We start from the raw sequence: 14,328 nt of genomic DNA, 5'->3' as shown, positions 1-14,328 counted from the left end.
TGCACTCACAGACAGACAGACAGAAGGGGGGGGGGAGAGGGAGGCAGAGTCAAACTTTGGCCGCGAAGGGGGGGGTGGGGTGGGGGGGACGGACCCCAACCTCTCCCGGGGTCCCGGCCCCTTACCCGGCCACCCCACCCTTGCCCGGAGCCGCGGCGGCCGGGGCCGGGGGGCAGCGCGGGGGCTCCCAGCCGGAGGCGGGGAGGCAGCGATCGATAGCGAAGGCTCCGCAGCGCCTTAACGGCTCCGCGATCCAGAAATCAATGGGGAAGGGCGAGGGGAGGGCGGAGGGGGTGGCCAGCCCTCGGGCCGCCGCGGGGCCCCCCCCTTCCCCACCAGCACCTCGGACAGCGCAGGGGGGGGGGGAGGGAAGAACCGGAGTCACTCCGGAGCCACGGCGCGGGTTCAGCACCTCGGAGAGCGCCCGGAGTCGCTCCGGAGCGGGGGGGCTTCAGCACCTCGGACAGCGGCGGGAGCGCCGCGCTCCCCACGGGGGGGGGTGGGACGGGGCGGAAAATGGGGAGAAAAAATGAACTTGTGCCACTCCGGCTCGGGGACCCCCGCGCCCCCCCCCGCCGTGTGAACGCGCCCATTGGATGTCACTCCCCGGGCGGCGGCACCTTGCAGCTTGATTAAGGGGAATTAATTGCCGCCCGGCTCGCCGCGCTTTCCGAGCGGTTTCCGCCCTCTTTTGCTGTCATTATCCCGCTGATGGGGCTCGTAATGGGGTGATTAGTAGCTGGGGGGGGGGGGGGAAAGGGGGGGGATGTCGAGGGGTTGCTGCTTTCTGCTTGCCTCCCCCCATAATTAACCGGTCTGCCGGTCCCTCCCGAGCAGGGAAAGTTTGTCTGGGCGATAAGGATAAAAACTAAATTTTTTTTTAAAAAAAAGAAAAGAGAAAAAGCAAAGGAAAAGCACCGAAATCCTCCCCGAAGCCCCAGAGCGGAGGCGGCTGCTCTGAGCCCGAGGTGAGCCTCGGAGCTGCGAATTTCGTTGAATTCCCTGGAAATCGGTCGTGCACGAGAGAGAGCTCCGTCCGGGATGGAGGGCGGATTTTTCCTGCCCTTGATCCCGTTTTAAATAAAACCCCGACGGCCCCAGCCCGGGCTGCCCGCCCTGCCCGCTCCCTGCCCGTTTCGCCCGCAATCACCGCGTTTTTCCTCCCTCCCGCCCCGCCGCGAGGTTCCACCGCGGTTGAGTTCCGGGGCTGGAGAGGGACCGGCTCACGCAGGACTCCCACCTTCCTCCCGGTCAGACGGGCTTCTGCCTCCTGAGGGGGTTATTTAGGGGCTTTTCCAGGGGGGTAAACCCTCCACCGCCGAGGTGAGGACCGTGTCCGTACCCGGGTGCGTGAAGCTGCGCCACTTTACAGCGGTGTCGCTGGTCATTTCTCAAATACTCGATTTCTTCTGTTCCCCCCCTCCCCGGCCAGGCAGCTGCATCTTGTCCCTCTTCCAAAGCCGCCCTTGGCCGGCAGCTTGGAGGCGATCAGCGAGGGGACAGCCTCCCCCCCCCCCCAACCCGGGGAAGCCCGGCTGCCAGCTGTCGGGCAGCGGCGCGGGGGGGGCCCCCCAGCACCTCCTGCCCTCGGCCCTGCAGGCTCGGGGCCGGCTGGGATCGGGGCGGGGGAACAAAAGAGCCTTGCGGGAGGATAAACCCGAGGACAAAGTCAGCATCGGCCGCAGGCCCAGCCTGCCCCCGCACCAGGGGGACAACACGGCCGGCGCCGGGGCTGCGTGTCCCTCCCTGTCCCGGGGGGGGGGGGGGGGCGAGGCCCTGCCCTGGCTCCCTCCCAGCACGGAGGTGCTGCCCCGCTGCCGGGGACTGGGGGCCAGGCTGAAGGGTCCTGGTCTTGCTGGGGGTTGGTTTTGCGGAGTCCGCCTCCCCAGGTGGGGCTGGGCCAAGCGTCGCTTTGGGCTGGACTAGAGCTGCAGATGTGCAGGAACTGGTCCCAGTGAGAAATGGGGAACCCCCCCCCCCCCCCGCTGGGGTTTCCCAGCTCCCGGGCTCTGGCAGCCTCCCTATCCAACCAGTAGACCCCATTTGGGATGCAGATCAGCACTGGGATCAGGACCAGCTCTGAGGCTGCATTTGGGACCAGGAATGGGACAAGAAGAGGGAGCAGGGCTGGCATTGGGTTTGGAATCAGGATTTGGAGCAACCATGCAGGGTCAGGTTTGGGCTGGCAGGTCTGCTGCTGTGTTTCCTGCTCCTGAATGACGTGCCTGCCTTCAAACAACTGCAAGGAAGTTTCCAGATCAGACCCACTGCCTGATGCTGTGCAAGATTTTGCATCCCCGAGGCAGAAACGTGCCCCATTCTGCCCATATGTGGTGTCACTGGGCATGGGACAAGTGGGGTCCAAGTGGTTTGTCTGTGCCTCCCAGCACAGGTAGGAAATCCCGTGTACAGATGACCGAGCAGCATACACTGCCTTCCCTCTGTGTGTCTGCCCTTAAAACTCCTTTCCTAGGCTGTTCCTGTTCACAGACACGCAGGCATGCACCAGAGAAGAGGAGCTCCCCGGTCCCAGCTGCGCCTCCAGTCATCACCTCACCAGTCCCAGTTGCACCAGGATTGATGGCTCCAGAACTCCGACAGCTCTGGGAGCTGCCGTGCATCCCACCCTGCCAGGTGCCGCCGACGGACAGGGTCAGGCCCCCCCCCCCCCCCCAGCCGCCAGTGCGGGTCTGGGCCTGGGGCCGGGCTGACCCCAGGGGTTCCCGGAGGTTTTGGGGTGTGGGGAGAGCCCTGACGGGGCGAGGGGACGTTACCTCCCCAGCTGGGCCGGGGGATGGAGGGCACGGGCTGCCGGGCTGCGGCGATGGCTGTAGCAGGAGTTAGCTTAGAGAGATCCGCTGGGGGTGCACAGACCGGGATCCTGGGGGGGGGTCTGGCCTGGGGAGGGGAACCCCCGGGGCTGGAGTACTGGTTTTGTCTCTGAACGCCGGCTGGGTGCTCGGCAAGGCCGTGCCCAGGCAGGCGCAGGGGGGGACGCTCAGCAGCGATGGGCTTCGGTGGGCTGCGCGATGGGTGTCTGCGTGAGAGAGAGGGGCAGGGCGGCTCGGGGAGGGGGGACGGGCAGAAAGGCGGGGGGACAGTTAGCCGGGGGGGTCGTAGTGACGGGGAGGAGCAGGGCCCGGCGGGGAAGCTGCAGCAGCGTGAAGATCCCCGTTACCAGTGGGTGTCACTGCAGGACAAGGAGCGGCTGGAGGCGGGTAGGGGGGAGCGGGGTTCGGGGGGAGCGGGGGGGGGATGCCCGGCTTGCGGCGTGGTTGTGCCCCCCGTGAGCTTGGCCACGGGCCTGAGGGGGCACACGAGTCCGAAGTGGGACCTGGAGTGGGGGGCCCGGGCGGCTCCAGCCCTCACCCCTCGGCAGGGCCGGGCAGGAGGGGCCGTTCCCCACTCGGGGTGCGGGTGGGTGCCGGTGCAGCGGGGAGTGGGTGTCCCTGCTCCCGGCCCCTCTGAGCTGCAGGAGCCGGGTCGCTTGGGGCACGGCCCCGTGCCGGGTTTCGGGGCGCAGTGTGGCGGGTCTGTCTGTTACGAGACCCACGGAGCGGTGTCTCCCCCTGAACACGCTTCTTTGACCCGACTGTTGTTTTTTGGGTTTTTGGTGGCTTTGGTGGCTTCTTGGGCCTGTCCCGAATCAGCAGGTCTGCATGGGCTTGGCTCACCCTGCACTTGTTTGCCAGCCCATTTTCCAGCCATGCAGGGCTCCCTGGAGACGCCTCCCTCCCTCTGCACCCCCCAAGGACGTGAGCGGTTGCTGCGGGTGGGCACAGATGCTGTGGCAGGACCAAGAGCCGGACGTGGCTCCCTCCAGGCAAACCTCATTCCCGGGTTTCTCACACACTGGTAAACGGTGCCGTTTTCAGCAAGACAGGTCATTTAAGGCCTGGTTTTCTCCCTCCCTGGGGATATGAGAAAGGTCTCTGGTTATCATCCACCTTTGCCAGCACGGCAAACCCTACTGTTCTCCTCCTAGTTGTTTTAAATGGGTTTTAAGTAGAGGTCTGTACTAAACAGAGGGAACCACACACCAGGGTTTCCCTGGTCTGGAGCAGGTGATTTCTCAGGTGTGGGCAGAGTGGAATCTGCTGCAGCTGCTTCCTTATATAAAGGGCAGGTTGAGGCACAAACTGCCCCTAGGGAGGGGATGTGGGAAATGCTGGAGCAGCTGCTGTGGAACTTTCCTTGTCCTGGGAGAGGTAAGAAGAGCTGCCTCTGCAGTTTACTTTGTTCTTGTATCTTGAGCGGTGCAGTTTCATGTTTTGAAAGACTCTGTTCTTTGAAGCTTGGGTATAAAAGACTGGCTAGAAATGTGTTGGGGGACAAGCCCTGGGCTCAGCATGGCTTCTTTGTGTCCCTTTGCTGCTGGTGCAAGGGACCTACGCAGGAGGTCTGGGCTAGCACTGAGGTGTGCAGAGCAAAGCCATGCTGGGCACAGCCACCCCCTCTGCAGTGCTTGCTGCCGGCTGCTGCCTGAGCTGGGGCTGCCCAGGGCAGCAGATTTCACCTCTCGGAGCATCGCTCTGGGGTGAAGACACCTGAGCTCTCTGAGTGCTAATGGGATGATGATCATGAAAACTGAAAGCTAACATTAAACTTAAATATTTATCTGGTATGATCTGAGATATAACAGTAGATGTGAGAAGCAGACTACATAGGAGCAATTAATTACTCCTCTAGCAGTCTTGCAGCCGTACAGTTAAAGCAATCACAGTTATTATGGAGTGGTATTTTCTTAAGGTGAAATGCCCTCTCGGGAGGAGACTGTGGTAGTACTTGTCTGAGCCTCTGCTGTCACTTGTTGGTGACCAGGCTGGGGTTTGGGTGCTGTGATGTTGAGTTGGTGTTGGTGGAGTCTGAGTCTGCTCAGGAGCTGATTGGAGAAACTCAGCCCTGAGGGACACCAGGCACCAGCAGCTATTTGAGGGTAAGCGTGGAACCGGCTGGAGCCATCTTTGAGCAAAGGCACCGCTCTGCGGTGAGGCTTCCATTTGGCAGAATGCTTCAAGCAGGTGTTTGGATGCCTTCACACAGGCAAGGGCTTTGCTGAATCAGGCAGTGATGGGGAGCTTATTTTGCAGAGAAGTGAGAAGCACTGATGGATTATGAGGTATTATAGACTTTGATATTGACTGGGATATGGTTGCATTTAATATATTTGTTCGGAACAGACAGTGAAGGAGACCGTTCTGCTTTCCCTCTGGGGCTGCACTGGTGCAAACACTGCTCTGCTCGTAGTGTGAGTGTTGTTACCCTGAGGACGATGAGAATCGTGGTGATCAGACTCTGTAAGATGCTGTGCATCTGACATGAAGCAGTAAACAGGCTGAGACAGAAACATTCACATTTATGATTTATTTGGCTGTATCTGCGTTAATATAAGTTTCTAAAACCAGAAAGAAAGCTTATGGCTATCACAGGGTCTAAGGGCTGTGGTGCCCTGCACAGTGCCGTGGTCCTCGCTGTGTGGATGCTCTGGGGAAGGGGACCACGTCTTGCAGGCACTTCTCAATGGGAGGCACTGAACGCCTTTTTACGAGCATCATGGTCTGGAAAAGTACTGAGATGAGGCCCGACCTGTAAGGAAAGGAGCAGGTAGACGATTGGTTACAGCAAGCAGCTGGCCGAAGAAAATAGTCTGTATCACAAACAGGGAAGAGACTGCAGGTCAGTGCAAGGGTTTTTGCCTGTTTGGGAGATGTTGCTCCAGCTGAAGTTAAACACTTCACCTGTTTACAATGAGGACTTGTTTCCTGATTGACTTCAGGAGATTCTTATTCTCCTTTAATAACAAGATCCCCTAGTCTTACTATGGTGTGCTGGTTGTCTGATGTTTTCAAATGCTGGCATGCCTTAAGGAGGGCTGTGAAATAAATAGGACTTGCTTTCTGCAACACAGGACTTGCGTGCTCCACTGAGGGGACCAGGGTGGGCTCAGAGCTCCCAGGGAAGCCCCTTTTGGGGACAGGGGCTCTTGTGTGACTGCCCAACAGACATATGAGCAGCGTCTTCCCAGGAATCACCTTCGAGGGGGGAGGGGGTGAAAAAATGCCCATGGCAAATAAGCAAAGGGGAAGTCCTCTGGGGGAGCAGGGTCCCAGGGCCCTGTGGGGTGAGCAGTGGAGTCTACACACTGCTGCGCTCAGCGAGCCTACACAGTAGATGCAGAGTTACTGAGATGTGTGCCGTCGTGTACAGAGTGGGTTTACCATGGGGGGCCATGGGCTTTACCTGCCCCAGCACAGCTCCTTGTGCCATACATCTGTCTCATGTGGCTGTGCCGAGCTGCCTCCCGCTTCCCCCACCCTGCTCAGGCTGGCTGGATGTCAGGTTTTGCATATGTAAAAACACACAGCAGTCTTTGCCCTTAAAAGCTTGCTAGTGATCTCGTTAATCAAGACAAACAAAGCGTATTTAGCTATTCCCCCTCTCTGGAGGAAGGCATTCAGGTACTTAAATATGCGTTTGAGTGCCTAACTTCAGACAGTTGTTTCTGGATGTTTGTGCTTTCTCATAAGCAGCAGCAGTGCCATAGCCCCTCTCCGGGAGGGAAATGTGGGGCAGGCAGATCCCAGGGCTGCTGAAGTGGGTGGGCAGCCCCTGGGAGCTGGCAGGGACAATCCCCAGCTGGGCCAACTCCAGTCTCCCACTAACAATGCAGGAGTTCTTCCCTCAGAGCTGGGGCTGTTAGAAAAATCCAGTGCCTGTAGGTAAGGACAGCTGAGCTGCTTCTCTTGAATGTGCGTCTGCTGCCTTCATTGTGCTCGCTGCCCACCAACAATGCGAACTGCGCAGAGGGAAATTTCTGCCTGGGACTGAGTTGAAGCCTCAGAGAAGGAAGCAGCAGTTTATTCACTCCAGTCTTGGTACAAAGCTCCCAGGTGAGAAATGTGTCACTGAGCCACAACCGGCAGTAATTAAAATGAGCAGAGCCCTTGACAAAGTTGTGAGGGATGCCAGCTTCTGCCCTCGGCATGAGTAAGTGGGAAGCACCAGGTGTAGGACAGGGGACAAGTGCTATTTTAAAAAATGAGAAACACTCTCATAATAAGGAACAGTTGAGAAGTACGGATTGGTCCCAGGCCAGCAATTAGAGTCAAGATAAGGGTGTCCTTGGGTCAAAGGTCTTGTTATCACAGACTGGTGTTGAGAAGTCAATGCCAGTGATGAATCCTCATCTCTGATTCTTCTAATTCATATTTTAAATGATGAACCCAAAGGTACTTCCTCTAGAGACAGCTGATGATCTTTACCATTACTCTGATGTGGTTATGGGCTGTTCTGCCAGGATTTTGTCCGAATCGGGGATTTTGAGCATTGGCTGTAGCAGGGCAGGAATATAGTTTGTAGACACAAGCTTGGTGGTTTTCCTTGCAGGATGATGGAGCTGAGATGGTTTTCAGCGGCTGTTTGGAAGCAGCATTTCGCTGTTGTACATTGCATTTGTTATTGACAAACTAAAACCTTCAGGACACTTGCAGCTGGGATGTAATGTCAGCGCTTGCCTCAAAGAATTAGAGGGGCAATAAAAAAAACCTTATTACTCCCAAAACTTAAATACGTATTTGGGGGTTATTTTCATTTGGGTTTCTCAGTTATGATAATGTGTTAAACTAGAGGACTGTAAATGATCACTTGTCAAGCATTAACACAACCACATGCATGTTGTGAGCAGAAGCAGGTCTGTTAACGAAGGGCCAGTAAATCCCATGTGAGATACAGGCAGACTGAGTGGTACAGGGAAGGCAGAGCTGAGCTGATACAGGCTGGCAGAGCTCCTCTGATGGCAGCAGAGCAGACCTCAGGGACTGGGCTCTTCTGGGTGTTGGTGGTGCTGGCCTTGTTGGCACTGGGGTGGGTGCTGAGGGGTGTGTGCCCTGACTGCTGGGCACTGTCAGCACCTTTGGGTGGTCCGTAAGGTTAGCTTCTCGGGAGAAGGTAAATGAGTGTCACCCTAAGGGAGGGGAGTTTTAATTGATGTAGCTGGATTAAATGGTTTGTAGGAGGTGTTGACAATGAACCCATGAAAAGAGCTGAGGCAAGCGATAAGCAGCACCCGGCTCTCCTCCTGCCCTGGACGGATCCATGCTGGCTGCAGGGAGATGTGGCTGTACCCACTCTGCTCCCAGCACCCGCCTGGCTCTGCCCGCCTGCTCCAAGGCAGCTTCCCAGCCTTGCACGGTTTTTCACTTTAACAACGAAGCCGCCCCTAGACTCAGCCTAGTTTTTCCATCATCTATTTGATAGAATCCTTTTAGCGGGTGACAAAACGCTTTCTTGAGCTTTCTTTACAGGAAACCAATCTCTATTCCTTTTTCAAAAACTCCCTCATTTATAGAAGTCTAACAAATCCTGGGCCTTTTAAGTCCTCTCCTGTTTGTTTTTGTGTGTGGTTTTTTTTCCCAAAACAACAGTGCCATGTTTGTAGATTTGTAGTTTGTAGAGGGGGAGGAGGGAATAAAATACACAATACGGAGAGGTGTAGGGTGTACGCACTAAGGCACGCTGCGCCGAGCATCCCCATACAGACAAAAACCACGCGTGCGCGTGCACATCGAGATGCAAATGATTTCCGCGAAGCTATCACTTGTAAAGCTTGACAGAAAATAATGAGAAACACTAAATCTTTTATAAGGTCAACACTCAAGCAGCTGTCAAACAAGAAAAGAATTTAGCGAAAGATCCGCAAAAACTTCCATCGCCTCATTAAATCCAACAGGGCCGGGGCCCGGCGTGGTGAGGAGGCACCGGGGTGCCTCCGTTTTGTGTCAGTAATTTGTGGCGGAGGAAGAGGGAAGACGAAACAGCCAACGCCGAAGGGGCCTTGGGGGAGGCTGGGGAATCGTTAGTGCGCCAGGAGCGGCCTCGGCTCCTAATTGGAAGCATTGGGCATTATCAACGGAGGATTTGCCTCGGCTCCCTGACAGCTCTCTAGGCCTGGAATGATAGCCCACTTGTCAGTGTAAAAGACCATTAAAAACAAACCATTTTGATTTAATTGGAGGCGGTGCGCTGGGGGCCCAGGTGAGGCGCTTCATCAGCTGATGTTGGCTGCTGATGCCTTTTTCCCCCTGTATTGATGGCTTTTTTTTTCCTCCCCTCCCTTTCAAAAACTGTCTAGGAAAGAGAAAGAGGTGCTGAAAGATCCTTCACAGCTGCACTGAGAGCGGCTTTCAATAGGGTTGTCAACAAATGCCGTGACAAGTTGGAGAGAGGCAGGTACTTTTAAAACAGACGTTATTCTGTCCAAGATGAGCTGCGCTCGGAGGTGTGTGTTGGATTATTAGGGTTACAAATACTGTGGCTTCTCCTGGCAGTAGTGCGCTTAACCGGTTTAATGAATGGGGTTGATTTTTCTCTCCCCACCTTTCTAATTCTAAGAACGTAGGGAAAGGCAGAACAAGGGAGTCTGGGCTAAATGGTCCTTATTTGCTTCAAACCCAGGAAGGTTTCAAAAAGTGCTCAGCAATTTTTGGCTGCTGTATTTAATGCCCCATGGAGATTTGGGATATTTTTTTTTTTTGCTTCCTGAAAATAAGGGCCATGGATGTTTGCTGGTGTTCACTGGTCACTTGGTCTGAGCAATAGCGTGAGTAAAGGAGAATTAACTTGCTGGAGCTGTAACCTAGCGTGTGCCCCCCTTGGCAGATGTCCTGGGGTCAGAGCAGACCTGGCAGTTTTCACACCAGCCTCGTGTTTGAAATTTGAATCCTGACTCTTTTCTTGCCAGGCAAGAGTTTTGCCTCAGACTAAGTTGTCTGGTAAATAGCATCTTTGCAGAAGGTAGAATAGGTCCATGATGGGGCTCTGAGCAACTTGATCTAGTTAGTGGTGTCCCTGCTTGCTGCGGGGGGGTTGGACTAGATGACCTCTAGGGGTCCCTTCCAACCCAAAACTTTCTATGATTCTATGATTGAAACCCCAAGTCCATTTAAAAAGCCCTTCTGTGGATTTGTGTATGGAACAGTGGGTAGCGCTGAAAGCAGCGCGAGGTGCTCACCTGTAACCCAAGACAGCGTGTGCGGTTTTACTCTGCTGCAAGCCATGAGGCTGCAAGCACCCCAAATCTGTTCTTTCATGGGTGAATATCTCCATAACAGCCATGGGCATTGGTTGCCAACGTCTGCTTGTGCTGCCTTTGGACACCAGGGCTTGGACGTATGTGGAGCCTGCCCTGGAGATGGCCCAGGCTGTAAGCCTGTGCAGGGAGATGTTGGCAAGCAAGGAAAGTGGCAGAGGGGTGATGGGTTACCATGCCTGAGGGAGATGTGAGGAAGGGCTGAGCATGGTGGAGAGTAGCAATGGGGTGTGATGGAGAGGCTGTGTCCAGGGCACATGCAAAGGGCTACTGGGAAAGGCTGGACCACAGAAATGCTTTGTGGTGATTTGAGCAATCACATTGCTGGAAGTTTCAGATGTTAGGCAAAATAAGAAAACCTGCAGAATTTGCAAGAAAATTTAGTGATGGTGACTGGAGCCTGCACTTAATCACAGAATGGCGGCTGTGTGGGAGGTGATGTCTCTGTGTGGTCCCAGTGGAGATGTTCAGGGATCATACTCAGGGTAGCTGGGTCTATGCTGCCCACCTGGAACCCTACAGGGTGTTGTATTTTCTTTTTGAGTTGTGCTTGTTGTAGGCAGGTCATCACTGAAGGCCAGTGGTGCTGCTTTGGATTGTCACTGCGGGGCTGGGACCCACCAATCCATGCCACTTGGGCCATTGAACGGCTATCAGATGACACTGATTTTTTTTTTTTTTCTTTTGGTTGGCCAACATCCCATCTGAAGGAAGGTTTGATGTGGTACCATGGTGACAGAAGGCTCTTGAACTCATTACTTTATTTTGTAAGCACTATATAGGCCCCAGGAGACAAATTTTATAACACTCCAATGCCATGAAGTTTTGCTGCCCTCAAACCTGGGAGGATAAATGCTGTATCTGAAAAGCCAGCCCACTGTGCGCTGTGTGTATCAAGCCTAGGTTATTTAAGCAGAGTCTATGGCTTTTCTGACAACAGTTGCAAGATTACATGAGCTGTGCTTGTCAGTTCAGCTCTTCAGACAAAAATAGAGGTAAGGCATTAAAAAAAAATGTGGAACATTTTTGTGTGTATGTGTTAAACCTCAACTGTTAATTCTGATGAAGGATCAGGCTGTGAGCAGGTATCGGATCCCTGGTGAGAATCAAATTCTGGAGCCCAGAATTTTGCTGCAAAGTTTATACAGTGGGGATTCCTCTAATTACTTTCAGTGGAAATTTACCTGACAGAGCTTTCCCAGGTAACGCAAGGCATACGCGGGAGAGCCGCTCAGCCGTTGACAGAGCCTTTGATTTTGTGCCAGGTTGCAAATTAAGTCTTTTGCCAAGGTACCCGAACACTTGCTCGTCAATTTCTTATCGCTTATTCATATCGCACATCGAGCACGGCTCGTTTCATCTGCTCAGGAAGGCAGCACATGTTGACAAAAGTGTTGTCCAAAGTTGTTGCATTTTCTTTCCTTCCCCCTGTTTGGTCAAGTAAACAAGACTATTCTCCCTGGAAAGCCACCCTGAATATCTGTGCAAGTCAGAATTCTCTAATGAACAAATAAAAAGTCCTGGTGTGTGTCAGCGACACGCGGTGCACGGAGCCGTTTTGACACGTGGGTGAATTCTGTTCTACATCACTGCTGTGTGAGGTGTCGCTACCAGAATCCTTCTGGACTGACATGATGGAGCCCTGGAAATCTGTTGTGGAGTGGGCAGCATTGACTTACTGGTTTGAATTGTGACTATCAAATATTCAGATGGAGGTGGCTGGAGCCTCACCCTGGGCTGGCAGAGGCAGGGCTGTGGGGATGCTGTCTTCCAGCAGCAACAGCCCTTCCAGAGTTTGGCTGACACCAGGGACAGCTTTCTGCCTGGGCCAGCACAATGCTAGCGATGAGGGACACAGGGACAGGACATATCCCATGAGTGTGGGGGCAGGAGTATTTGTTTATAGTATTTAAGGGTATTTACTCATACAGTCCCCAGGGAATGTAGTTGCAGATCTACAAATAAAGAAGTCTTGATGCACAGTCCTAGCCATGTTGGCAAAACCCGAACCGTGTCAATTCAGGCAGAGGCCATTTGCCTTGAGGGATGACTGAGGAAGAGGAGGGCAGTAGAAACATCTTGCTGAGGTGAGGAGTCAACTTCTGTTTGGTTTAGTAAAAGAAAAAATTAAAAAAAAAAAACCAACAACAAACCAAACAAAAAATAACTGCAGTTCAGCAACTTTCCCTAATGAACTGCCTGTCAGGACATGACTGGCTCCCTGCAACCTGTTTGTCTGGGTGAGCTGGAGGGCCCAGGAGACCACACGCCAGGTCGGTCCTCCAGAGCGAGATGCGGAGCAGGAGCTGGTATGGGAAAGCCTGTAAACCACCTGGTTAGCTTAATAGCGTGGGCCATTATTCTAAAGCAGTGGGGCTGAAACCTAAATCCAAATGAAAATACAGTCAATTTGTCTATACTTTACTGACTGAATGACTATGTAATATCATGCAGCCCTGGTGATGCAGGGAGCAAGCAGAGGCAATTAGTGGGGAGGGCAAAGCTCCTTTGTTTTCTGCTCTTCCACTCCCTTCATGTGCTCTACCACAGTGCCAGGGGATAGCCTTGCAGGAACAGAATGGAAAGACCAGTTTAAGAGCCAGTAATGACATCCATGCCCAGTTTCTGCAGACATCTGTAAGGGGACAGGGTGGGAATAGAAAAATCCTCTTTGCTAATTTTTATGGGTCTAAAGGAACAAAATCTCATCTCCCTGCTGCCTTCTGCTTTGGGTTACAACTATCTTGGAAGCAGGGTGCTCTGCATGGCTCCCCCCAGGCCCAGAGCAGGTCAGACTGAAAGGCATCATGCCAGATGATGGGCAGTGACTGAGTGACAAGAACAATGAGAAGCCTGAGGACTTGTCACACCCCTGCACTTGGCACCAGCCTCGGTCACATGGAAAAACAGTCCAAAGTTAAAGCTGTGGCCAGAGCAATGGAGTCTGTATATTCTTGCCCAGAGTTTGAAGCTATTCCCAGGTCACGAGCATCTTTTGTAATGGCCAGAGCAGGACAATGCCATTGAAGGCTGGTAGGAAATCATATGCAGATGGGAGTCTGCTAACAAGCCTTCTGTAAAGTGATATTTTTGTGGTTGCTTCTCCTGTTTGCATGGTAGGATGGGGGTGTTATATGGATTAAAGACAATGTCAGTGCTAATGGCTGTCTTCCCCAGATCATTAAGGCTTAAAAAAGCTGTAAGGTAGATATCCATGACCATGCAAAAGCACAAGAAAGAGGATTCATGAGGACGGAAACACTACAAGAACCAGCACTGTCACCTTTGGAGGGATTGGTAAGAGTGATTCCTGGAGTCCCTAGGTCTGATTGAAGTGTTAGGGCACTTTGTTTTTCAAGGCTATTCCATCACCACCACCAATGTAGAACCCAAATTTACAGAGATGGTTAAAGCAGAGTTTGGAGGCTACCAAGTGTCTTTGGGAACCATCAACTTTCTCTGGGTTATACTGCTTTTAACTAGGTAAATGTTTCTGGATGTTCAAGAGAACTTAATTTTTCATGGAGGAAACCATGCACTGAAACTCGCTTGAGCAATGAATTTCCTGATCCAAGTTCTAACATGGGCTGTGCTTATTAGATCTGCAGCTGGGACAAGGCAAACCTTTCAGGCTCATGTAATGAGAAAGGAGGATTACAGAAAATCTGAAGAGAGTCTGCAAAATGGGCTGTCCCTCGTCCCCTGGATGTTGCTTCTGGGAAGGAAGGGGAGAGGAAGGAGAAAGGCAGAGAGAAGAAAAGACTCAGAGGTCTGAGAGGTGTGGCTGGGGAAGGAACCCGACCACAGTCATGGATGAAACAAAAGGGAAAGCATGAAGAAAAACACAGGCTGAAAAATGAATAGTGATGGAAAGGTCTGGGGTGAGAGGAGCTCTAAAGAGGAGGCTTGCCCCAGTATCTCGTGTGACTTGCACAATCTGTTTAACAGCAATCGGTCATGTTCTTTCCCTGACACTAGCCGCAGCAGTAGCTCTGTGCTGACAGGCAGCGGGGATAAATGATTACTGACATATGCTAATCGGACAGTCTTAGACAGGACGTAAGAGGAATATATCAAGGTGGTGCAAAACACATTTCTTGGTCGAAACTCTCCAACTTGTACAAGTAAATTAGCTTCAGGAAGTCAGAAGGCTTCTTCGTTGTTTTAAACTGCAGTTAAATATCAACAGCATGGCAAAAAAAATAACCTCATCGGAACAAGGGCTGGGGTGGAGGGCTGAG

At 53.2% G+C, this 14,328-nt stretch overlaps 1 protein-coding gene across 1 annotated transcript in view; it reads right to left on the bottom strand.

The window, feature by feature from the left end:
- Positions 1–5,355: 5,355 nt before the first annotated feature.
- The window catches only part of CFAP77 (cilia and flagella associated protein 77), a 62,142-nt gene continuing 53,169 nt past the window's right edge, over positions 5,356–14,328 (bottom strand). Inside the window, exon 6 of the mRNA XM_075439580.1 lies at positions 5,356–5,586. Coding sequence (XP_075295695.1) covers positions 5,518–5,586 — 69 coding nt within the window. The 3' untranslated portion in view covers positions 5,356–5,517. The remainder of the gene's footprint in view (positions 5,587–14,328) is intronic.

Source organism: Opisthocomus hoazin, chromosome 19 (assembly GCF_030867145.1).
Source record: "Opisthocomus hoazin isolate bOpiHoa1 chromosome 19, bOpiHoa1.hap1, whole genome shotgun sequence".
In the NCBI taxonomy this organism is placed as follows: domain Eukaryota; kingdom Metazoa; phylum Chordata; class Aves; order Opisthocomiformes; family Opisthocomidae; genus Opisthocomus; species Opisthocomus hoazin.
The sequence above is the reverse complement of the archived record's forward strand: the minus strand, read 5'-3'. Positions and strand labels throughout refer to the sequence as shown.